General features: G+C 45.2%; 1 protein-coding gene and 1 pseudogene across 1 annotated transcript; both read left to right on the top strand.

The window, feature by feature from the left end:
* Positions 1-1,249: 1,249 nt before the first annotated feature.
* On the top strand, positions 1,250-20,862 carry Itgax (integrin subunit alpha X). The gene is made up of 30 exons (XM_021728642.3): positions 1,250-1,387; positions 1,987-2,086; positions 2,766-2,869; positions 3,165-3,235; positions 3,387-3,501; positions 5,021-5,151; positions 5,270-5,415; positions 5,649-5,802; positions 6,064-6,214; positions 6,452-6,525; positions 6,688-6,817; positions 6,906-7,048; positions 7,213-7,353; positions 7,450-7,659; positions 10,958-11,088; positions 11,225-11,382; positions 11,524-11,678; positions 12,341-12,472; positions 12,559-12,632; positions 12,840-12,981; positions 15,292-15,402; positions 15,491-15,570; positions 15,677-15,760; positions 18,090-18,168; positions 18,278-18,385; positions 18,504-18,587; positions 18,763-18,876; positions 19,005-19,106; positions 19,388-19,498; positions 20,001-20,862. Exons 1-30 carry the CDS (start codon positions 1,351-1,353, stop codon positions 20,097-20,099), a joined length of 3,471 nt encoding a protein of 1,156 aa, XP_021584317.3. The 5' UTR covers positions 1,250-1,350; the 3' UTR covers positions 20,100-20,862.
* Positions 20,863-22,223: 1,361 nt separating this feature from the next.
* On the top strand, positions 22,224-23,678 carry LOC101957437 (protein odr-4 homolog pseudogene; annotated as a pseudogene).
* Positions 23,679-23,980: the final 302 nt, after the last annotated feature.

Raw genomic sequence — 23,980 nt, 5'->3', positions numbered from 1 at the left:
CTTGAGCCCCTTTTCTCCAGCTCTCTTGGATGATACTCTTCTTGCCCCCGTGCTTTCCTCTCCCTCTTTGAGGATCCCTCTTCTCACTTTGTGGGTTCCTGCTCTGCTGTCAACACTGGCAATTCCCTAGGATTCACCCCAGATCCATCTTTCTCCTCCTTCTTCACACTCTCACCAGGACCTACCCCAGCAATTCTGCAGTTGGGTCCAAAAGATACCTCCAAACCAGGCTTTCCTCCTAAGACTCAGATCCACACACCCACTTGCAGGAAGTGAAGATCCCAGACTTCACTAATTCCTTTTAATTTCCCCTCCCCTGCCTGCAGGACCAAAATAACATGTCTCAAAGGCCCTGCTTCCCCTTTGTCAACTCCCCAAGGCCCTGATCTCATCTCTTGTCACTTCTGACCTCCCACGTTCATGGTTCCCATCATCAGTTTCTCAAACATGCCCTTCTATCTCATGCCTCATGCCCCTTCTGCCTCATGCCCCTTCTGAAGCACCTCCTCCCCACTTGCAGTCTCCTGATTTAGGCTGCCTTCAAGGTTGCAGTCTAAAAACTTGCAGTCTCCTGATTTAGGCTGCCTTTAACTCAAGTTGACTTGAGTGCTGCCTCCTCCAAGACGCCTTCTTGGAAACTCACACCCTCCCAGCCCAGGTGAGACACCCTATGGTCTCCGTACTTCCCCTCTCATAGCAACCATTTTGCTATTTACCCATTTGCTTTCTCCACTGACCCCAGAATGGGGGCCTTGTGGTTTGTGTTTTTTTTCTTCTACCTAGCAAAAGAGTTTTATAATTGGCCTCAAATTAGGCTTTTTGAATAAATGATGAATAAAGAGCAAAGGAATGAATGAATGCCCACTCTGTGCTCCTCCTAGGGACCAGATGATCTACTCCTTGGCCTATAGGCTTCCTGGTCAGAAGTAAAGGGTTTACATCAGAGTTTCCATTAGTTCCTGAAGGGCTACATTATTCTTCTCTCCTCTCTGAGATGATAGATATTTCAAGATCAAGGGGAGCACACTGTTAGTGCAAAAGGGAAGTGCGAGAGGTGAGGCTGGTCGGGGGGTTTGCACTCACTCAAGTAAAAACTGGCAAGCCAAAGAAGCGAGCCAGGTCATCTCTGATCAGAACAACTCCTGATCAGCAATGCGTGGGCTACCTGGGTTCCCTTTTCTGATCATGATAGTGGTATTTTCCTCCCCCACCTCTGAGTCATACTGACAACTTCCCTCCATGCCTCTGGCCTCCTGACCACTTCTCTGCTCATTTCTTCCTCAGTACCTTTGTCCAGTGGTGCCTTCAGCAAGCCCAGGAGCTCAGAGTCCCACAGCTGACCTTCCAGTCATGAGCGGGACATGGACGGCCCTCCTGCTCTTCCTAGGTGAGCATGGGCCCTGAGGAAGGGGGTCTCAGGAACCTGAGTCAGAGTGCTCCAGGCTCCTGAACTGTGGGGATCAGGGTCTGAGTAGGGAGAGAGACTTGGCACTAGGGGGAGGTTGGTACGTAGGGCTTGGGATCTGGAGTTTGTGGAGGGAAAGGATATTAAGGAACCAATTTGGGGAGAATTTGCTGCTGGAAGAGAGGTGAAGCACATTGACAATTCAGAGGTAGAAGAAATCAATTTTGTGCTGTGTCCATAGTGCCCCTTCGGACCCCACATTTCCCTAGATTCTCCCTCATAGAAGCCTCAGAGGTAGGGGTAGGGAAGGATTATATTTAGCGCTTGGGTATTGCTCTGTGGAACTGGAGAATTGAAACTTGACAATGGAACAATGGGTGAAGAGCCATCTGTATACTGTGCAAAAGAGAAAAGTGAGACGAATCTAGGAGCCCGGGAGGCCAGGGGACTCTGGGGTATTGGACCTAGAGAGTAGAGCAGGAAGTTGGGGCCCTGGAAGATGGGACTGAGCATCTGGGTGTGGTCGTCAGGCAGGAGGAAGACCCTTCTCTCCAAAGCTCTCTTCTCACTCTCTTCCTCAGCTTCATCTCTTGGCTTCAACTTGGACACAGAGAAGGTGACAACCTTCCGTGTGGACAGTGCTGGGTTTGGACACAGCGTAGTCCAGTATGCCAACTCCTGGTGAGGACCAGTAGTGACTGACTTCTAGCTTTTTCATCAGCTCCTCTCCCCACACAGAGCCCTGTCCTTCCCCTTCTCACGCTCCAGGGCATTATTTGCATCCTTTCTCTCTATTGAGTGTGGCAACTTTTCCTAGTGATGAATGTTTGGTCTGAGAGTAGACACTGTCTTGTTTTTTTAAAAAAAATAATTCATTTATTTATCCTTGTTTTAAAATTTCTATTGGTTCTTTTTAATTATACTTAGCATTGGGATTAATTTCAACACAATTAGAAAAGCACGGAGTATAACTTGCTCTAAATCAGTCCCCAATACTTCCTTTTCCTGCCCCCACTGTCTTGCTTTTTCAATAATCACAGCTAACATTTATTGAGCACTTACTAACTGCCAGGCATTTTAGCATGGGTGTTATAGATGGGCACTAATTTAGTCCTCACCACAACCTTATAGGAATCAGCCATTCAACAAATATATATTTAGCATCTACTATATATTTCAGGAGCAGGGTTTATAACAGAGAATGAGTCAGACAAAAGTGCTGCCCTTGCAGAATTTAAATTGTTCTTAATCTCCATTTTATAGATGAAATTGAGGCTCAGGGAGGAGAGCAAACTTTCTGGAGTGGCCGTCAGGCCCCAGCCAGGCACTCTTCACTGCAGTGTTCTTTGTCTCTCCATAGGGTGGTGGTTGGAGCCCCCAAGGAGATAAAAGCTGACAACCAAACAGGTGGACTCTATAAGTGTGGCTACAGCAGGGGCACATGTAAGCCCATCCACCTGCAGGGTGAGTCACTGCCCTTGCCTGGGACACAGCACCAGGCTCCAATGCCCTGGGACCAGCGGAGAGCACAGGTGTTCCATTGGCCGGCTTCAGCTCTGTCTGCAGCCCCTCGACCTCAGACAGGAGGTTCCTGTACCCTCAAGACCTTCCAGCCCATTGCACCCCTGCATTCCCTCAGCTCCTTCAAGACCTGGAAGCCTCCTTCACATGTTAGACCTTTTTGTCTCCCAAGTTGAGGGGATGTCTACCCATATCTTACTGTTCTTGAGGGTGAACATGCATTTGTCTGTCTCCTTAGTCCCTCCGGAGGCTGTGAATATGTCCTTAGGCCTGTCCTTGGCAACCACCACCAAGCCCTCCAAGTTGCTGGTGAGTTTCCCTGGGTCACAAAACGGTCCTGAGGGAAGGAGTGGGGACCTGGGACTCCTGAGATTGGTGATCTTGTGAATGGTAGAAGTGCTGGGATAGGAGGATGGGCAGGACAGGGACAGCTGCTCCCACTAGCCTTCTGTGTCCCCAGGCCTGTGGCCCCACTGTGCATCATGCATGCAGAGAGAACATATATTTGAATGGGTTCTGCTTCCTGTTGGTCTCCCCCTCTGAGCAGGGCCAAAGGCTCCCAGCTGCCTTGCAGGGTGAGTTTTTGGTGATCTTTTGGGGAGCTCACATATATCCAACTGGGGGTGCATTGGGGTCAGAGATGCTTTTACCAGAGTGATAAGAAGGGGGGATCTAGAAAAAATTTTACTAGACAGTGTAGTGACTCCAAACATGGCTTCCCTACTGGCTTTGAAACCCTGTCCCATCACCGTTCAACAGTACAACGTTTCCTATGTGACCTTACCCTCTGAGCTTTGGTTTTGTCATCTGCCAAATGGGGATAATAACACACCCCGCATTGAAAGTAAGATAAGATGATCTGTGGCCAGAGTTTAGCACAGTACCTGGCACAAGGGGAGAGCTCCATTAATGCAAACTGCTATTATGTTTAGAGAGAAGGGGATTCATTTTCTTCCAGTGTGCTCTGAGATAGATATAACCAATTGATTTGTCCAGCAGTCTGGGAATGGTGGTAAGGGTGCAATCTAAGTTGTGTGTGTGTGTGTGTGTGTGTGTGTGTGTGTGCACGCACAAGGGCATGTGTTCATACAGGTTGAGGCATCGGGCTTGTCTTCTCTGGTGTTGATGGGGAATCCAAGATAAGGAGGCTAAACAGTGAGTGAGCTTTTCAGACTTTCCCATGTCAGACTGAGGCCACTCCCTGGTTTCACATTCACTCTGACGCCCTTGGAGAAAACTACATCTGACTACTGAAGGGTGCCCCTTCTATCACCTCCTTGGGTGGAGACTCCACCCACACAGGCCATCAGAACACCCAGGATACCAGTCTTACTATGGGAGCCCTCCAGGGAAGGAAGAGGAAGCTTGGAGGCGGGAATGGAATGGGGGGCCTCTCCTGCTGATCTGGAAGTTTCCTTTTTCTGAGGACAGATTCCACATTTGCCCAGGAGAAAAGTAAGGGTGTATATTTAAGCTGAGAACAGAATAGGACCAGTGTGTAGCTGTGGCCAGGAATGATATTAAAAATAGTGAACAAAAGTACAGTTTAGCACTGACCAACAAGAACAAACACTGACCAGGGCTAGCACAGGCTTCTTTCCTTGCAAGAAGTTGGGGGTAGAGGGGAATAAGTGGGGTCAGGCCCAGGGGTAGGGGAGGCTCTCAGCTACTTACCATCTGGATGGAAGGAACTTTCACTTTTCTGTTTTTTGATGGATGAGGCTGAAGCAGCTCAATCACAACTGTAGCCTCTCTGAGACCTTAGGAAACTCAAGTGCTCCATTTAATATATTTTATTTTTTAGTTTTTTAGGTAGACACAATATCTTTATTTATTTTTAATTTTTATGTGGTGCTGAGTTTTGAACCCAGGGCCCTGCACGTGGGAGGCTAGCTCTCTACCACTGAGCCACAATCCCAGCGGCCCCCTCCTACTTTCTAACAAGGAGAGGAGCAGGGTGTGGGGGCTGAACTCTGATTGTCAGACTGGAGTGAGGGGGAAGGTGTTGGGAAACTGAGTTCTTGTGACCAGAAAGCTAAGGTCATGGGTTCTTTGGAGAATCCACTGGAGGACCAGGTCCACCTCCTTCCCTAGAATGCCCAAGGCAGAATCAGGATATCGTGTTCCTGATTGATGGCTCAGGCAGCATCTCTAGCACAAATTTTGCCACAATGATAAGATTCGTGAAGGCTGTGATGAGCCAGTTCCAGAGACCCAACACCCAGGTGAGCTCTTGGGAGAGGGGTGCGAGTCTACTGGGCACTGCTTGGGGCAGGCTTGCTGGGGAAAGTCTGGGGACCTGGTGAAGCAGTCTCATACCCCAGCTCTATATGGTTCTCCCAGTTCTCTCTGATGCAGTTCTCCAGCGAATTCTTGGTACACTTCAATTTCAACAAATTCATCTCCAGTTCAGACCCTCTAACACTGTTGGATTCTGTACACCAGCTGAGAGGGTACACTCACACAGCCTCAGCCATCCAAAAGGTCATGTGAGTCCAGACTTCTCCTACTTCCTTTCCCAAATCATCCGGGTCTTCCTTTGAGCCTCATCTGCCTTCTCAAGAAAGGGACAGGCAGAGACTGAAAATCTAGCCTGGGACCCCCTTGCCAAGTTGGGGACTCTTGAGTGGGGCTGCAAGGGGCATGGCCTCCTTTTTACAAAGCCATCAAAGGCTGCTGTAGTTCTGTTCACAGGCCTCTGGACCCTCTTCTTTCCTGACAGAAACATACTGTTCACCACCCAAAATGGGGCCCGCAAGGATGCCACCAAGATCCTGATTGTCATCACTGATGGGCAGAAGCAAAGGGACTACCTGGATTATAAGGATGTCATTCCCATGGCTGAGGCGGCAGGCATCATCCGTTATGCAATTGGGGTAGGGCATAGAGATGCTACCTACTACTACTCCCCAGCAGCAACTTCCCTTTCAAGGGTAGAGATTCTACTGCCTTCTGGATTAAAATTCAGCTTGGGGACTCATGATCCTTTCCCTCAAATCTTTTGATGCTATCTGAGCCTTATTTTTCTCACCTGTGCTATAAGCCTGACGTGCAGTGTTCTTGGAAGAGATCAACACCCAGACATATAGGCATATTGTATTTCTTATTTTCATGGAGTTGGTCTTTTCTCTGGACAGGTTGGAGAGGCTTTTCAAAAGATGCATTCCTGGAAAGAATTAAATGACATTGCATCGAGGCCTGCTCAAGAACACATATTTAAAGTGGAGAACTTTGATGCTTTGAAGGATATTCAAAACCAGCTCCAGGAGAAGATCTTTGCCATTGAAGGTAAGTCAGAGATAGAGCTACTTGCTTCAGAAATCCTCATCCACAAGGGCTTTTCCTTCCTTTATCAATTGAGCTATATTCCCAGCCTCTTTTCCTTTTTGAATCTAGATCCCCATGTCATGGGCAATAACCCTTGTTGTAGGTGTTGATTTCCAATCTTAGATTCTCCTAAGAATCCTTCCTGGACTTGGAAAGGCTGAATTTCTCCCTGAAATCCAAACATCATGCCTTCCCCAGGTACGGAGACCATAAGCAGTAGCTCTTTCGAAATGGAAATGTCCCAGGAGGGCTTCAGCGCTGTGTTCACACCTGTGAGTGGGGTCCCTTCAGGCTGACAAAGAAGGATGAGGAAGATTGGGAGGAGGGAAGGCAGAGGAGGAGCGGATGGTTGTGTAGAGCCAATGGCAGACTTTGTTTGGCTTAGGCTGCCTTCTTGCTTTGTTCTGCTCAGCCCTGGAATCTTTTCCTCCCAGGATGGACCAGTACTGGGGGCTGTGGGGAGCTTTAGCTGGTCTGGAGGTGCCTTCCTGTACCCCCCACAAATGAACCCCACCTTCATCAACATGTCTCAGGAGAATGTGGACATGAGGGACTCTTACCTGGGTGAGAAAAGGCTGTGGTGGGGGACAGGTGGATGACAAGCTGTGGGAAGGGGAGGAGAAGCCTTAGTGCTGACTCTGGGCCCCCTCAGGTTATTCCAGTGAGCTGGCCCTTTGGAAAGGGGTGCACAGCCTTATCTTGGGGGCCCCTCGCCACCAGCACACTGGGAAGGTTGTCATCTTCACCCAGACATTCAGGCAATGGAGGCCGAAGGCTGAAGTCACAGGGACCCAGGTTGGTGTGGAAGACCATGTTGGTGGAACATGAGGGCGGGCAGGGTGGCTAGGAGCAGGGAGCTGATAGGGCAGGTCCTGGTACCTGGGGAGAGGCAAGACCTGACCCAGAAAGGAGGTGCCTCTGGCAGGGGCAGGCAAGATGACTTCAGACTCTCCCCCCAGGTCGGCTCCTATTTTGGGGCCTCCCTCTGCTCTGTGGATGTGGACAGCGATGGCAGCACCGATGTGGTCCTCATTGGGGCCCCCCATTACTATGAGCAGACCCGAGGAGGGCAGGTGTCCGTGTGCCCCATGCCCAGGGGGGTGAGTGGTGATGGGACCTGGGCTGGGTGGGGCCCGTGTGGGGTGTGAGGTGTGGATTGCCTGGATTGGACCTGGCACTGGTTTTTTGTTCTGTAGAGGAGCAGGTGGCAGTGTGCGATCATTCTCCGTGGAGAGCGGGGCCATCCCTGGGGTCGCTTTGGAGCAGCTCTGACAGTGCTGGGAGATGTTAATGGAGACCATCTGGTAGATGTGGCCATTGGGGCCCCTGGAGAGGATGATAACCAGGGAGCTGTTTACTTATTTCATGGAACCTCAGGACTGGACATCAGTCCCTCCCACAGCCAGGTGAAGCACAATTTTTCTTGTCACTGTGACAGCTTCCTCTTTGCTTCTCCTCCTTTCACAATATCAACTGGAAAAATGTCCCCCTTTAGTATATTTTCCTCCCTGCCATAGTACTGGTCATATTGTGGAAGTGAGTAAAACCCAAAGAATTGAAGCATGGGAACACTCACTGCTGCACATCCTGCTTTGTATGGAGACTGGATGCTTGTGTAATTTGCAACTCAGTCCTTTTAAACCCACAGAAGCTTTACTAGACTAGGCATTAGCAAACCCATATTGTTTCTTCTTCTTTTTTAACCTTTTTATTCATGCATTATGATTATGCAGAGCAGTAGGATTCGTGTTACATGTTCATGCATGCACACACTAGAGCAGGATAATTTGGCCCCTTTAATTCCCAAGGACCTTCTCTTTCGTTTTCCTCCTCCTTCTCCCCAGTTCCTTTCCTCTACTCCACTGCTCTCCCTTATATTTTCATGAGATCCCTCTCTATCTTGTTTCCTCCTTTTTCTTTCTAGCTTCCACATATTAGATAAAACATACAACCCTTGATTTCTTAGTTTAGCAAACCCATTTTACAGATGTGACTTGCCTTGTCCAAAGTTCATGGTGGACCAGGAATGACCATTAGGTTGGTTTGGGTCTTCCGACTTCTAGCCCTGTTCTCAGCCTTTCAGTGGCTCCTTGTTGCTCATGTAGCTGCCTCAGTCAGCCAGTCCACTCACTCCTCCATCTCACTGGATGCTGTCTGATTTTATTCCACTCCTGCCATCAGTGATCCTACCAAATGCCCATATAGGCAGGAACCTTTCATCCAGTGGAGCAAGAATTCCCTGAGAAGAGAAAGCGGATTTCCTTGGCAAAAAAAATCAAGAAAGCCCAAATTAAAACACAGGTGAAGGATCTGAGTAGATGTTTCATCAAAGAAGACTTGAAAAAAATAAAAAGAGGGTGGTGGCCAATAAGCACATATTCACATCATTAGTCATCAGGCATCAGCAAATCAAAACCACAGTGAGGTACAACTTCATACCCACGAGAATGACCAGAATCAAGAAGGTCAATTGGTGAGGATGTGGAGAAATTGGTGCCCTCATTCACTGCTGGTGGTAATATAAATGGGTGCAACTGCTTTGCAAAATAGTCTGACAGTTTCTCAGAAATGTTAGAGTTGCTCTATGACTCAAAAAATCCACTACTGGAAGAAGTCCACACAAAAACTTGTACATGAGAATGTTCTTTGCAGCATTGTTCATAATAGCCCAAAGATGGAAACAACCCAAATGTCTATCTGCAGATGAATGGATAAATAAAATGTGGTATGCCCACTAGATAGAATATTATTCAGTCATAAAAATAACAAGGTACTGACACATGCTACAACATGATGAATCTTGAAAACATTATATTTAGTGAAAGAAGGCAGTCACAGAGGACTATACATTACATGATTACATTTACATAAAATGAACAGAATAGACAAATACAGAGAGACAGAAAGTAGCACAAAAAAAGGTATCAAGGATGGTCCCTGTAGTTCTACTAATATCTGTATATTGGTCTGGTTACTCACCTCTCTGTGCTCAGTTTCTCTTTGTAAAATGGTGATCATAAGAGAATCAACCTCATATGGCTGCTGCTATGAGGGTGAGCATGATGGAGGGCTCATAAAAGGTGTTATACTCTTATAATCAGTTAATGTTGTAACTACTGTTAATATAGGTTCAAGAAGAGGGGTCTAAAGAAGAGGGTGAAAGACCTTGTGGAGAATAACCAGAAACTGCACTCAGTCCACACTAATTTGTTTAACTTCTGCTTGCTCAGAGGTATATCTGGGTAGATCCTTGATTACAAATATCACCTGGGTTCTACCTGAAAGGCCTGACTCCAAGAGGAAGCCTTTCTGAATTCACTGACCCACCAGGATTTCCCCTTCCTTCCACTCCATCACTTGTCTCATCATACACTTGATTGGACTGGCCTTGCCTTGTTCTCTGCTGGCTCCTACACTAACCCTGAGGACACAGCACTGAGGTCAGCTTTTCTGAGAGTTGAGGCCCTGAGCATTGACTTGATTGTGCTGTTTCTACCCCACTAGCCTTGCCATCCTTAGTAACTGGTAAGTTTCTCTTTTTATTTCATTATTTTTCTTAATAATTATGATTCTGCTAGTCCTCACAGTGCAAGAGATTAATCAAGGGGATTAGGATTGGGCATGACAGCAGTAATGGAAATAAAGGGAAAAGAACCCACAGGAGTAATGCCCAAGCAGGTAGAATCTGGGTCTGGGTGTGGCCACCCCCATCCCAACTCAGCCTCTCCTGTTCTTTGAAGAGATAGCAAAAGGTGCCTTGGGCTTGGAGGCAGACAGTCTGAGGTCTGGAATTAGCCTCCAAAAGGTCGTGGGAATTTGGCACAATCCCCCAACCTCTCTCTTTTGTTTGTGAAATGAAAGGTGAGACTAGATGGATTCTGTGGTCACTTTTAACCTTGAGATTCATCAAAAAGTCACTGACTACTTATTTGACCATACTCTACGTGCTGTTCTAAAAGCTATATGAATAAATTCATCTACGCTTATAGTTAAACTTGGAAGTATTACTATTTCCTGTAGAAGATGGTGGAAACTGAGGTACATAAAGATTTGTGGAGAAGTTAGAATTTGAACCAGGGACTAACTGAATGAATGAATGAATAAATGAAACTCAGGTCAACAGCATAGCCTTCTAATCTCCACTTCTTTACTCCTTAGGAATTGTTTCTTTTCTTCAGTCATAATTTTCCCACTATAACCTCTTCTTTTTAGGTCCTTCTTGGTGACCTCTTTTCACATCTCACCCTTTCTATCTTTCACATTCATACCTCTTATTTTGTTGCTTATTTCCAACTTGTCCCATTACCCCATTTCACTCCATTTTCAGTTGCTACAACAAAATATATGAGGCTGAATAATGTATTTTAAAAAAGGCCCTTAGCTTCATCACATCATGGCAGATGGTGTCATGGTGGGAACACATGTGAGAAGTTGGGATTACATGGCAAGACAAGATGTCAGAGAGAATAAGGAGAGGGGATGGTCTTGTTCTTTTATAACAATTCTCTAGGGAACCAACTGGGCCCACATAAGAACTACTTAATGCTTTGAGAGGGCAATGCCCCAAAGACCCAATTACTTTCCACTAGCCTCCACCTCTTAAAGGGTCTGCTGCACCAAGGACCAAGCCTCTAATAAAGGAACCCTTGGAGGTCCAATCAAATCCACACTGTCTCCTCCTGACTCACCTTCTCTTCTAAATAGAGAATTGCAGGCTCTCAGTTCTCCCCCACACTCCAGTATTTTGGGCAGTCACTGAGTGGGGGTCAGGACCTCACCATGGATGGACTGGTGGACCTGGCTGTAGGGTCCCAGGGACAAGTGCTGCTGCTCAGGTAAGAACAGATTCCTTCCTCAGATATTCCCCATGTGGTCCTAGGTCCAGATCGGATACCTGCACCCCCACCCCCCATTGCAGGTTGTGCTCCTCGGAGCCAAGGACCTGTTCCCAGCTTGATTTTCTGCCCACAGGACCAGACCTGTTCTCAGGGTGTGGGTGACCATACACTTCACACCTGCAGAGATTGCCAGGTCCGTGTTTGAGTGTCACGAGCAGGACTCCTCTGTCCAGGAACTGGGTGATGCTACTATCTGTCTTGATATTTATGGAACTCCCAAGGACCAACAAAGTGAGTCCTCTCCCCCTCTTACCCAGAATACCCTGACCTCTGGAGTTCTCCTGCCTAGGACTCCTGTCTCCTGCCTGACCTTTACCTACCTGGGGAGTTTCTGGTCCACTCAGCCCTCTGCATGCCCTTCTTTCCCTACAGATAACCTCCAAAGCTCTGTGACCATTGACTTAGCCCTTGACCCCGGTCACTTGAGTCCCCGTGCTGTCTTCAAAGAGACAAATACCAGGACCCTTACTAGAGTCAAAGACCTTGGACTGAGCAAGTACTGTGAACCTGTGAAGTTGCTCCTTCCGGTGAGGGGTCCTCAGATGGATGCAGGGAGAGATGTGGGTAGAGGCCATTTGGAGGCTGGCAGCAGGCTGTTCAGGGAAAGAAAAGGGCATAGAATCTGGCATGCAGATGGTGCTTCAAACATGTTAGCTAAAAGAGTGAAGGAATGAACAAGGTGGGCTGCAACTGCAAGAGGTTACACAATTGGATTTCAGGAAAGAGAAAAGGGCTGCTGAGAGAACTCAGGAGCGTCCTTCAGCTAAGATCTTTCAGGCATCCAGTGGGCACTTATTTATGGCTTTGCTTCTCTGAGACAGGCCCTGTCCTAGGGGGACACAGCAGGGAACAAAGCAGCTATTGCTCACAGGAGGTTCTGGGTGGGGTGGGGGGAATTCCAAACCAAACAAGTTTCCAGATAATAGGTGTCAGGTTGTGAAAACTACTAGGAAGAAAGACAAAATCAGGAGGATGTCAGGGAGGCCTCTTGGAAGAGTGTAGTTTGAGAAGACATTGAGCAAATCAAAGGAGCCATATGTGAATATTGGGCAATGATTCTGCATGGTGGGGATAATAAGAACAAATATGTACTGAGTGCAGATAGCTTTCATTATTACTCCTTTTACAGATGCACTTAGTAACTTTGCGCAGTATTTTTTTTTAACACCCTCCCTTCAATGTCCTCTAGTCCTGTGTGGAGGACTCATTGACACCCATCATCTTGCGTCTCAACTTCTCTCTGGAGGGCAAGCCCATCCCTTCCTTCAGAGACCTCCGGCCTATTCTGGCTGCAGATTCTCAGACATACTTCACGGCCTCGGTGAGCCCTGGTGTTGGGGTCTCCCAGAGGGATAACACAGGATGGCCTCTGGATCTCTGGAAAATCCTGTGTTGTCTTTCTCTCAGCTCCCCTTTGAGAAGAACTGTGGGGATGACCACATCTGCCAGGATGACCTTGGCATCACCTTTGACTTCTCAGGGTGAGCTTCCACCTGCTTGGGCCTGACTCTGGGCCCCAGCCTCACTCCCACAACCTGGGACACCTGTCTCTGGCTCCCTAACATTCCCACCTGGGATTAAGAACCTGTCACCTGTCTACTTTCCACCTTCCTACCCCACATGTTATCCTCAGAACATTTCTAGCCTCAGTCACAGAGTCACTTCCTCCTTCCACCCCAATAACCTAGCATGAAGACCTTGGTGGTGGGAAGTAACCTGGAGCTGAACGCAGAAGTAACAGTGTCAAATGACGGTGAAGATTCCTATGGAACCACAGTCACCTTCTTCTACCCAACAGGCCTGTCCTATCGACGTGTGTCAGGGGGCCAGGTATTCTTTCTGGGGATGGAAGAGGCTGGGAATCAGGATATACCTGTGCTAGGTTCAATGCTCAGGCTGGTTGGCCACCGCTCAGCAGCCTCTACTGGTCCAAGAGATCTGGGCTGATCTTGGTTAGATGGATATAGTTGTGCTGTTTGGCGTTTGTCCCTGTTCATGCCTGCCATATTTGACTTTGGACATTTTTTTGGTGGGGGTACTGGGGATTGAACCCAGAGGGACTTAACCACTGAGCCACATCCCCAGCCCTTTTTATTTATTTATTTATTTTTATTTTGAGACAGGCTCTTGCTAAATTGCTTAGAGCCTCACTAGGTTGCTGAGGCTGGCTTTGAACTTGTGATCCTCCTGCTTCAGCCTTCTGAGTTGCTGAGATCACAGGCATGTACCACCATGCCCAGCTGAACATTGCATTTTTAAGACCCTGACTATCAGAAATAAGTTCCTAGGAGGCTACTAGTATGGAGAGAGGGTAGCCTGCTTTAAATTTCTTTTATGCCTTATCATATCCTCATTTAAAGGAAAACCTATCACAACCCTCAAGTATTTTAAAACATGGTTCTGTAGAAGAAAGAATTTCTTGATTACTTTGAATTGGAGTTTAGCAAAGTTTTACTATTAAAGGACTAGATAAGAAATATTTCAGTTTTGTGGACCAAACATTTTCTGTCCCAGCCACTCAATTCCACTGCTGTAGAATGAGAGCAGACATTGATATGAATATGTATATGAATGAGCAAAGCTAGGATCCAATAAAATTTTATTTATAAAAATAGGTGGTGGACTACTGTTTGCCATTCTCTCTTCTAGAAGACAGAACTATGGCTATAGGGAGTCAAAGAGAAACAGATTTTTTTTTCCAAAAAACAATTATTATGAGAAAATTTAAACATTTCCAAAGCAGTGAACAGTTCAACAAGTTTCCTAAAAACTTATCACCTAGATTCAATAATTATCAATATTTTGCTCAATTTGTTTCATCTTTTGTTTTCTTTTGCTGAAAATATTTTAAAACAAATCCCAGACGTTGAGTTCTTATTTTAGTCTGTAGTTCTGAAAAATGGGGACATCTTACATGACCCCAAAGCCATTATCTCACTCAAAAAAATGAATGATTCCTTGGTATTTAGACCATAGTCAAAATTCCCTGATGGTCTCAAAAACGTCTTTTTGTGCCTGGTTTATTTGAACAAGGATCTAGACTAGGTCTGCACATTAAATTTGTTTGTCATTTTTGCTATGTTTCCTTAGTCTAACATTTCCAATAGGATTATACTTTTTAAAAACTGGTTCCAAGTTATTTTATCCTGAATTTATTTTTAATGCCAATGACAACAAAAGACCTCTTTTACATGAGTCATTTTACAGAACAGAAAACATGATTTCCTGAAATGGCATTTTAGAGAACTTAAAGGAAAGCAGTATTTGACCTGAGAAAGATGGAATGCAAATCACTTTGTTCACTTGGGGAGGGCTCTTCCCATACTGCCCAGTCACTGGAAGTGTTTCTAGACATATCAACCAAAGGCAATATGTAGACCTTGTTATATAGTATTGATTTTAGCAAATGAGTAGTGAAAAATACCTGGAGACTGTCCAAGAAAATGGATCGTGAAGTTCATATTAAGTAGTTACTGTTAATTTTTCTGGGTGTGGTTTATTGGGGCTTGTGGTTATGTGCCCTGTTGCTTTGGGCTTGTGGTGAGGTATCTACTTGGTGGTAGACACTGAAGTAAAGCTGGATAAAACCATATGAAGTCTGGAATGTGCTTTAAATTATTCAGAAAAAGAATAAATGGAATGAATTTAACAAAATCATGTTGTATTCACATATGAAGGTACAAAGGGAATTTCACCAAAGGAAGTTTAGTAGAGCAGAAGAGGGAGAATATTGGGAGGAATAAGAGGGACAAAGGGAATTCAAATCAAATTCCTTGCATGCATGATTTTATCACAATGAACCCAAATACTACATATAATTTTAATGTTCTATTAAAAAATAAATTATTCAGGAAAAGAAGGTGAAGATAGCTGAATAAAACAAGTACCTTTAGAAATGACAATAAATAAAAAAGGAAAATTCTAATAATTAGAGATTTCTACCCTAGGAGGAAGTTTGCAGATAGAGTGTAGGGGATAACATGAAGGTAGATGGCTCACTTTGTTTTGTCTATTTTTTTCTTTTGCTGAAATCTTTGAAAACAATACCCTGCCTCGTCCCTACATTAGAGTCTCTTTGAAATTCTAATAAATAAGCATCTGTTTTTTTTTTTTTTCCTTCCTGCCTTTTTTTGAAATCAGCTGAAGCTGCGCCCCGTGCAGTGGACATGTGACAGCACCCCAGCAGGGAGCCAGGGTACCTGGAGAACCAGCTGCAGCATCCACCACCTCATCTTCCGCGGGGGCACTAAGGTCAGCCTGGCTTCTGCACACCCCTTCCTCCCCTGCCTCCACCAGGCTTTACTCCTTTGTGACCTCCCTATTCCTTTCTCTTTCTCAGATCACCTTCTTGGCTACCTTTGATGTCTCCCCCAAAGCTGTGCTGGGAGATAGGCTGCTTCTGACAGCCAATGTGAGCAGGTGAGATGGGCCAGGCCCAGAGGCAGCACCCTTCTCACCCCCCAGCCTCACATCCCATCCTCGTCCTCTGGGGCCTTTGGAAACTGACATTTCATCTTTTTTCCAGTGAGAATAACTCCCCCAGGACCAGCAAGACCACCTTCCAGCTGGAGCTCCCGGTGAAGTATGCTGTCTACCCCGTGATCAGCAGGTACCCCACTGAGACCTCAAAAGGGTTCTTCTCTATCTTCCTAATTGGGAGAAGGAGGTAGTTTTCACCTCAGCAGCAGGTGAATGTCTGGGTTATTTTAGGTTTTATCATTATCCTTTCAAGTGCTAGGTAAATCTTCTAGTAGTGCTTATTAATCAATGGTTGTTTATTGTGGGATAGATATGATATTATATCCTGCATTTAATAATCTAACAGAGCTTATAAATCTCAGAACACTTTCCAGAAATCCTCAAGATTGTTTCTTGGGTTCCTATTGTGTGCATGTAATAATGAACCGCACTATTATGTATAATTATAATCCATCAATGAAAATGTAGGAAAAAAATTTAAAAAATAAAATAATACCAAAAAAAGAGATTTTAAAAAAGATTCTCTTGGGTTCCCTAGGATATATGAGACAAGTCCCTGACTTGAGGTTTTTTACAACCTTATTGAGAAGCAATGTTACCCTGATCCAAGCCAGAATCTCATCAAGGGCTGCTCTATGGTTCTGTACCCTAAGATGATATAGGTGTGTTAGTCAGCCTTTCCTCAATATAACAAACACCTGAGATAAGCAACTTAAAAATAAAAGATTAATTTTGTCTTACAGTTTTGGAGGTTCTAGTTCATGATCAGGTGGCCCTGTTGCTTTGGGCCTGTGATGAGGTATCACATCATGGCAGAAATGCTCACCTCATGGCAGAAAAGAAAGACACTGTGTATCACAGTTCCCTTTAGGAGCAGGCCCCAAATGACCTAAAGACCTTTCATTAGGCCACACCCACCTCCTAAAGGCTCTACCACCTCCCAGAAGTGCTACATGGGCCTCTGGCAGACATTCAATATCTAAACTACAGTAGTGAGTTTCCAAGGGGAGACTAGGGCCTCCTGTAAGAGGTGGTCTCAGATAAATTTTGAAGGGTCTACAGCCTTGGTCTTGACCAACAGTGATTCTGAAAGGGGCTCTTGGCATTTGGGCAGGACACTTCTTTTCACAGAGCAGATTTATACCATAGGACTTTAGAATCCCCTCCCCCTTTGCCCTCCTGGTAAGAATAAGGATAGATGATCTGCCTGCTACAGAGATTGGATGTCAGGAAGAAGTTGGATAAAAGGATAGGGCCTTAAAATGCTGCTCAAGGGGATTAGATGAGGTGTTTAAAACTAAGAAGTAGCCAGTTTTTAAGCAGATAATTTCCTTCAACAAATGCCTTCCTAGTGTTTGCTATGTGGCAGGCACAGTGCTGTGGTTACTTTCTATAAATTCATTTGACCTTCAACAAAAATCTGTTGAGCTCATATGCATCATCAAAGCCAAATATAAGCCTCTGCTCTTATGGGACATGCCTCGCTAACTGATCTCTTCCTGTTTAGAGTTTCACTTTCTCATTTGCACCTGCATGTTTGGGGTATCCCAGCCAGATGCATGCTGTGAACTTGTTTGCTGGGGTGTATACTGGGGTTCTCACACCTTCTTTCAGGGGACCCATAGGTGGGGGTACACTATCATTATGTGTGACCCTACAGCTCAGCCACACTCTGCAGATGTGGCTCTGTGGGTGGGGACCCTCAAAGGGGGCCCCAGGCCCAATCTGAAACATTTCTTGCAAAAGAAGAATGAAACTTAAATTAGGAATAGTGGGCTGGAATTTGGACTATGCAGGCAAAGGAGAGGTACCCAAGGGATGGAGCAGTGAGGGTCAGAGGTGAGACCAGCCATCAAGTGAGGGTCCTTCCTGGCCAATGCATCTCTTGGCTTGGGCTCAAGTAGACCTCAGGAAGTATTGTGACAATGAGACCTGTGACGAGTCTGTTGTTGGGACCCCTCACCCCAAGCCCCAGTTCAGGAAAAGCCAAGGAAACAGGAGAGAAGGGCCCTAGGGAAGGCCTGTGGGACTTCAGAAAGGGGCACAGTGCTTAGTAGGCACATGGTTGGCAGGGTCAGCTTGAGTCTCTCCCAATCTTTGCTGTGTCCTGTATGCCCACCAGCATCCTACATGCTCAAGAAGGACTGAAAGGAGAACTGAGGTGCAGAGAGGGGCAGGCTCTGGCTCCCACCCTCCCAGAAGCTAGTGGCATAACTGTTCTGTTCACTGCCACCCTGCTCAGTGCCCAGAGAAATCTCCTCTGTGGGCAATCCTGCAAGTACTTTACACCCATGTCAAAGCTTGGCCCTACTCTTGAAACCATCCTTTATCCCAACTCAGATCTCATTCCAAGTCATGCTGAGGCCCCAGTGACCACCTCTTTCATCATGCCAGAGTCACAGCCTCCTCAGAAGACCACCATGGATCTTTGAATTCACTCATGCCTTTTCTTTCTCCAGCCACGACCAATCCACCAAGTACCTCAACTTCTCAGCTTCAGAGGAGAAGGGAGGCAGTGTGGCCAAGCACAGATACCAGGCAAGTGGTGGAGACAAAGGAGCTTGGTCTGGAGAAGGAGCCCTGGAACTGGAGAGCCAGGAGGGATGCGAATCTGGCATGGGCTCTGCCCTCACTGCCTTCTGTGCAGGTGAATAACCTGGGACAAAGGGACCTGCCTGTCAGCATCGACTTCTGCGTGCCTGTGAATCTGAATGGAGCACCTGTGTGGACAGAGGTGGAGGTCTCTCCCCTTCAGGTACCCAAAGACTGTGTTTGGTTCCTCCATTAACATCCCTTACCTGGATTCCCTGTTTTTCCTCTTGAGCTGCCAATGTCCCAACTGAGACACTTGTTCTTTTCATGTTTTCTCCCAGAACCCATCCATTCAGTGCTCTTCGGAGAGACTAGTTCCCACAGAGACTGACTTCCTGACTCATATTCATAAGAATCCTGTGCTGGTGAGGTGGGCTCTGGGCTATTCGCCACTTTAGCCACATATCAGAGGAATTTAATTCAGGAATCCTGTTACATCAGATTCAGATGTGGATGTTTCCCTCTAATCATGCAGTTTAAGTCTGTCTTCTACCTTCAAACTCACCTTCCTATGGCCTGATACTATGTCTCTTTACCTAGGACTGTTCCATTGCTGGCTGCCTGAGGTTCCGCTGTGACATCCCCTCCTTTGGCATCCAGGAGGAGCTTGACTTCATCCTGAAGGGCAACCTCAGCTTTGGCTGGGTCAGCCAGGTGTGTAGGCCCCTTCCCCTAGATTCAAATGGTACCTGATGGGTCTGCACCAAGTCTTAGGCCAGGTCATTTGCTGAACTTACTAAGCTTCCCTCCCCAGATCCCCTCACCCTAACACTGTCTTGCAGACATTGCAGAAGAAGGTGTCGGTCATGAGTGTGGCTGAAATCACATTTGACAGATCTGTGTATGCCCAGCTTCCAGGACAGGAGGCATTTTTGAGAGCCCAGGTAGTGACTGTGTGGTAGGCAGTGGCCAGGCTGGTAAGAGGCTACTGATACTAAATCTGTGTTGCTGGGTGGCGGGTTTGCAAGCTTAGAGGGCAGAGGGAGGAAGGTCCCTGGGCAAGACAGTTGCTCTGAAGAGTTTGAGTGCTCCTGCATCTCACCTCTTAGAGCAGGGCCTAGGGAAGGAGGGGAGGGAGCTAAAGCCAGGAAAACTGGGTTGGGGTTGGGGGTTTCTGAGATTGCGTGAGGCCCAATACTTTCTGATGGGGTCATCTCTACTCCAGATGAAGACAGTGCTGGAGAAGAATGAGGTCTATGACCCTATCCCCCTCATTGTGGGCAGTTGTGTGGGAGGTCTGCTGCTCCTGGCTCTCATCACTGCCACACTGTATAAGGCAAGTTTAAACCCACTCTAGCCATGAGGGTAAGAAAGAGCTCATTTTGGAGTTGGATGTACATTCTCATTAAGTCTCTTCATATGAGAAATTCCCTCCCCTCATATTATCAGTCACCAATTCCCCCCCATTTGTATCTTCCTGATTCTCAGATATCATCTCTCCCTTTCTTTTCTGCTCCTTTACCTTTCTAGTCTTTCCCTTTGCAGCAGAACATAACATAAAGCCATGAATACTTGGATTTGAATGTTGATACCACCATTAATTATTTCTTTGACTGTAGGAAAGTGCCTAGTCCACTGTAAGTCTTTACTTTTTTCATTGTGAAGCTGATTGTACTTATGGCTGACAGAATCTGGATCTAATTCTAAATGATAACGAGTACAAAGCTCCTTATGCTGTGCTTTGAACATAGTAGGAGTTCTACAAATGGTGATCCCTTCCTCTTCCCCATTTCACCACTTTTCCTTTCTCTTACTGGACTTCCTGATCTTCTCCACAGGTTGGCTTCTTCAAACGTCAATACAAGGAAATGATGGAGGAAGCAAATGGACAGCTTGTCCCAGAAAATGGAACATTAGACCCCCAAGATGCTCAGTGAAAAATGACTTCCTGTTCTCCCCGATAGGTTTTCTAGTTCCTCTTCCTCTCACTTATGTTGGGCCTAAGGGGGAAAGAGCATTCCACGCGAAGGAGGCTGGGATCAGGCTGCTTTCACTTTTTGGGAAAATGCAATATGTCTACCCAGAGTGTCTTGTCTGGGAAGTTTTATTCATCTTGTCAAGGCTCCAACTGGAAACCCTGAGGACTGGGTCTCTGCCATAATCTAGAGGGCTTGGAATTTCTACCCAGAAATCCATGGACTATAGTCTCAGGTTCCAGTCTCCCTCCCTCCACTAGCCACCAGTGATCTTTCTAAAATACAGAACTAAATGAGTCACTCATTCTCATCCATCGTCAGTGGCTCCCGTTACTTTCAGGATAACGTCTGAACTCTCGTCTTGGTGTTAGACATCCCATTCCATTTCTAGAAGGTGGGCTTCATAGCACACAGCATGAGATGCTCTGTGTCTCCTTGTCATCCTCATTCTTAGTAAATTACTGTCATGTCAGTTCCTAGCTTTGTTTTGGGAATTTCAGTCCAGATTTCTCAAACTGAACTGGGAATGAAATGACTGTACACTGGAATTCATAAAGCTGGCTTCTGGCATTGGTCAGCACTGCTAACTGGGAGGGAGGGTATCCTCTCAGGAGGGATTCTGCCCCAGTGCTACTGAAGCTCAACCAGTTCCAGGTCCAAAGAGGCCTAAGCCCCTTCCACTTTTTGAGGCCCCCAATATAATAAATGAAGAAATGCCAGAACATTTTTAAAAAGTGTGTTTTAAATGTTTGCATTAGTAAATTAAAATATGCACAAAAAGATGTATGTACCTTTAATGTGAAATATGTTAAAAGTCTAAAGTTCAGGCATTTTATGGAGGTAAGTCTTGGACATTAATGCCCATGGGGTCCCTGTACCATGGTGGACTCTGGCCAACCCTGAGACCTGGAGTCAGGCCAAGACAGTTAACCAGAATGGGGATTAGGACAGTCCCTATATTGACGATAGATAATCTGACCTCTTACTCTACTCTGTTCTCTTGACTGTTGCTAATGGAAGCTGATGGAGCTGTGGAGAAAGACTTGGTGGGAAGAGGCAAGAACAGAGAAATGGCAGCCTTCAGTGGCTTCTCTTCCATCTGGAGAGGTCATTGGAGTGAACCAATACACAAGTGTTTCTCACCAATCCTAGCATGTGTTGCAAGGCATACTGATTGCATATGGTTAATGATTCAATAACACTCTTACTTCCATATCAGGAACTTGCTTCTCCCCAAAAGGTCATTTAGTTACATTTTTTAAAATGTAACTAAAAAGAACATATGTAACTAAAAAGAACAATCTTCTGCTATTTGTTCTTTTTAGTTACATATGACAGCAGAAATCTATTTTGATATGTTTATACAAACATGGAATGCATCTTATTTAGTTAGGATCCCAGTCTTGTGGATGTATGTGATGCTGAGGTTCACTGTAGTGTATTCATATATGTACATAGAAAAGTTATGTCAGATTCATTCCACTGTCTTTCCTATTTTTACCCCCCCTTCCCTTCATTCCCTTTGTCTAATACAATGAATTCTTCCTCTCTCCCCCAAAATCAATAAATAGGATGGTATTAAACTAAAATGCTTCTTTTAAAAAAATAGTTATTTTTTAGTTATAGGTGAACATAATACCTTTATTTTATTTTGATGTGGTGCTGAGCATCGAACCCAGTGCTTCACGCATGGTAGGTGAGGGCTCTACCTCTGAGCCACAACCCTAGCCCCTAAAATGCTTCTTCACAGTGAAGGAAACAATCGAGTGTGAAGAGAGAGCCTACAGAATAGGAGAAAAATTTTGCCACCTGCACCTCAGATACAGCATTAATTTCCAGGATATACAAAGAACTCAAAAAGCTTAACACCCCCCCCCAAATACAACAACAATAACAAACCCAAATAACCCAATCGATAAATGGGCAAAAGAAATAAACAGACACTTCTCTAAGGAAGAAATTTAAATGGTCGGATGAATTCATTGGCTGTGGAATTGGAACCAGAGGGTATTCTGGCCCCTGGAGGCTGGGGCTCATGCACCTCACTCCTTTTCTCAGTGCACCGACAGTTCGGAAGATTTATCTGGCAGCGTATGCATCCTGAGAACAGGAGTTGAATTAGTTCTCAAAAATGGGAAGAACCTACATTGTAGAAGAGAGTGTTGGCCAATATCTTTCAAACATCAGTCTCCAAGGAAAAGCTTTTGTCTCTGGTCTTTTGATGGGACAGAACACCACCCAAAGAAGAGCAAAATGAGAACCTCAAACATCCCAAAGCTAAGTTGGATAATTTGGATGAATAATGGGCCACAGAACATGCCAATCAGGCATCCAGAATGCTACCAGGGGGACTTTTAGTTCTTGGAGTATTTATCATTACAACTTTGGAACTGACACATGATTTTCAAAATGCCCTGCGTAGACTAATATTTGCCATGGAAAAGTCTATGAATAGAAAAAGAATGTGGAATTTCACAGAGGAGGAGATCTCAGAACAAGTAATACTTCACATTTGCTCATCTACAAAAAAAAAATATCTTGTCGATATTTTGGGTCATGATGTCCATGACCCAAAGAGTTCAGCAAGACCAGCCGATTGGAAGTATCAAAGTGGACTGTCTACTTCACGGCTTTCTCTAGATTGTACCATTCACATTGATATTCACATTCCACTTTCTTCTACTTCTGTCAGCTATACTCTGGAAACAAATACAAAGAATGGACTTCCACACTGGGCCAAGCAAATAGAAAATGGTGTTTATTTGATTAATGGACAAGTTAAAAATGAAGATTGTGATCTATTAGAAGGACAGAAAAAATCTTTCAGAGGAAATACTCAAGCAACTAGTCATTCTTTTGATGTGAGCGTGCTAACACAATTGCTTCTGAATTCAGACCACAGATCTACAGCCACAGTTCAGATCTGCAGTGGTTCTGTAAACCTTAAGGGTTCTGTGAAATGCAGAGCTTATATTCACAGCAACAAACCCAAGGTTAAAGACGCTATGCAGGCAGTGAAGAGAGAGATATTGAACACAGTTGCTGATGGTTGTGAAATACTATTTGAGGACCTGCTTTTGAATGAAATCCCAGAAAAAAAAGATTCTGAAAAAGAGTTCTACATTCTCCCTCACCGAGTTTTTGTCCCCATTCCTGGATCCACTGTAAAGTTATGTGATTATAAATTTGGTGATGAATCAGCCGAAGAAATCAGAGACCATTTTATAGAGATGTTAGATCATATGGTTCAAATAGAAGATTTGGAAATTGCAGAGGAAGTCAACACAGCTTGTATGAGCTCTATGAATAATGAAGCTTCATTGGAACACAAAGATGATAAACAACTAGAGCAACCAATTGAAACTACAGTAATGTTGAAAATTCGGCAAAACATAGGTGTGATTGCAGCATTTGCAGTTGCAGTTCTTGCTGCGGGTATCTCTTTTCATTACTTCAGTGATTAGGGTGAGGCACAAAGAGCTTCCTGATCATCCAGAGAACACTGGTCAACAACTATGAATAATAAAGATATAAACAGTCCCTCTATAGTCAAGACACTAGCAGTCAGATCTTCTACCACACACACACACACACACACACAAAAAGAAAGAAATATAAATGGTCAACAAATATATGAGAAAATGTTCAACATCTTTAGCAATTAGCAAATTAAAACTACATTGAGGTTTCATCTTACTCCAGTCAGAATGGCAATTATCAAGATACAAGTTACCAGAATACAAGTAACATTAATTTAAGTATTAAATGTTGGTGAGAATGTGTGGAAAAATTACACTCATTCATTGCTATGGGGATGCAAATTGGTATAATCACTCTGGAAA

Source organism: Ictidomys tridecemlineatus, chromosome 10 (assembly GCF_052094955.1).
Source record: "Ictidomys tridecemlineatus isolate mIctTri1 chromosome 10, mIctTri1.hap1, whole genome shotgun sequence".
NCBI lineage: Eukaryota > Metazoa > Chordata > Mammalia > Rodentia > Sciuridae > Ictidomys > Ictidomys tridecemlineatus.
Note: the sequence above shows the minus strand (reverse complement) of the source record. Positions and strands in the feature narration are given on the sequence as shown.

Coding starts and splice junctions, on each gene's coding strand:
- Itgax (XM_021728642.3), top strand. CDS start 1,351: ATGAGCGGGACATGGACGGCCCTCCTGCTCTTCCTAG. Junction 7,049..7,212: donor CTGAAGTCACAGGGACCCAG/GTTGGTGTGGAA, acceptor CTCTCCCCCCAG/GTCGGCTCCTATTTTGGGGC. Junction 18,877..19,004: donor GCTTTGGCTGGGTCAGCCAG/GTGTGTAGGCCC, acceptor ACTGTCTTGCAG/ACATTGCAGAAGAAGGTGTC.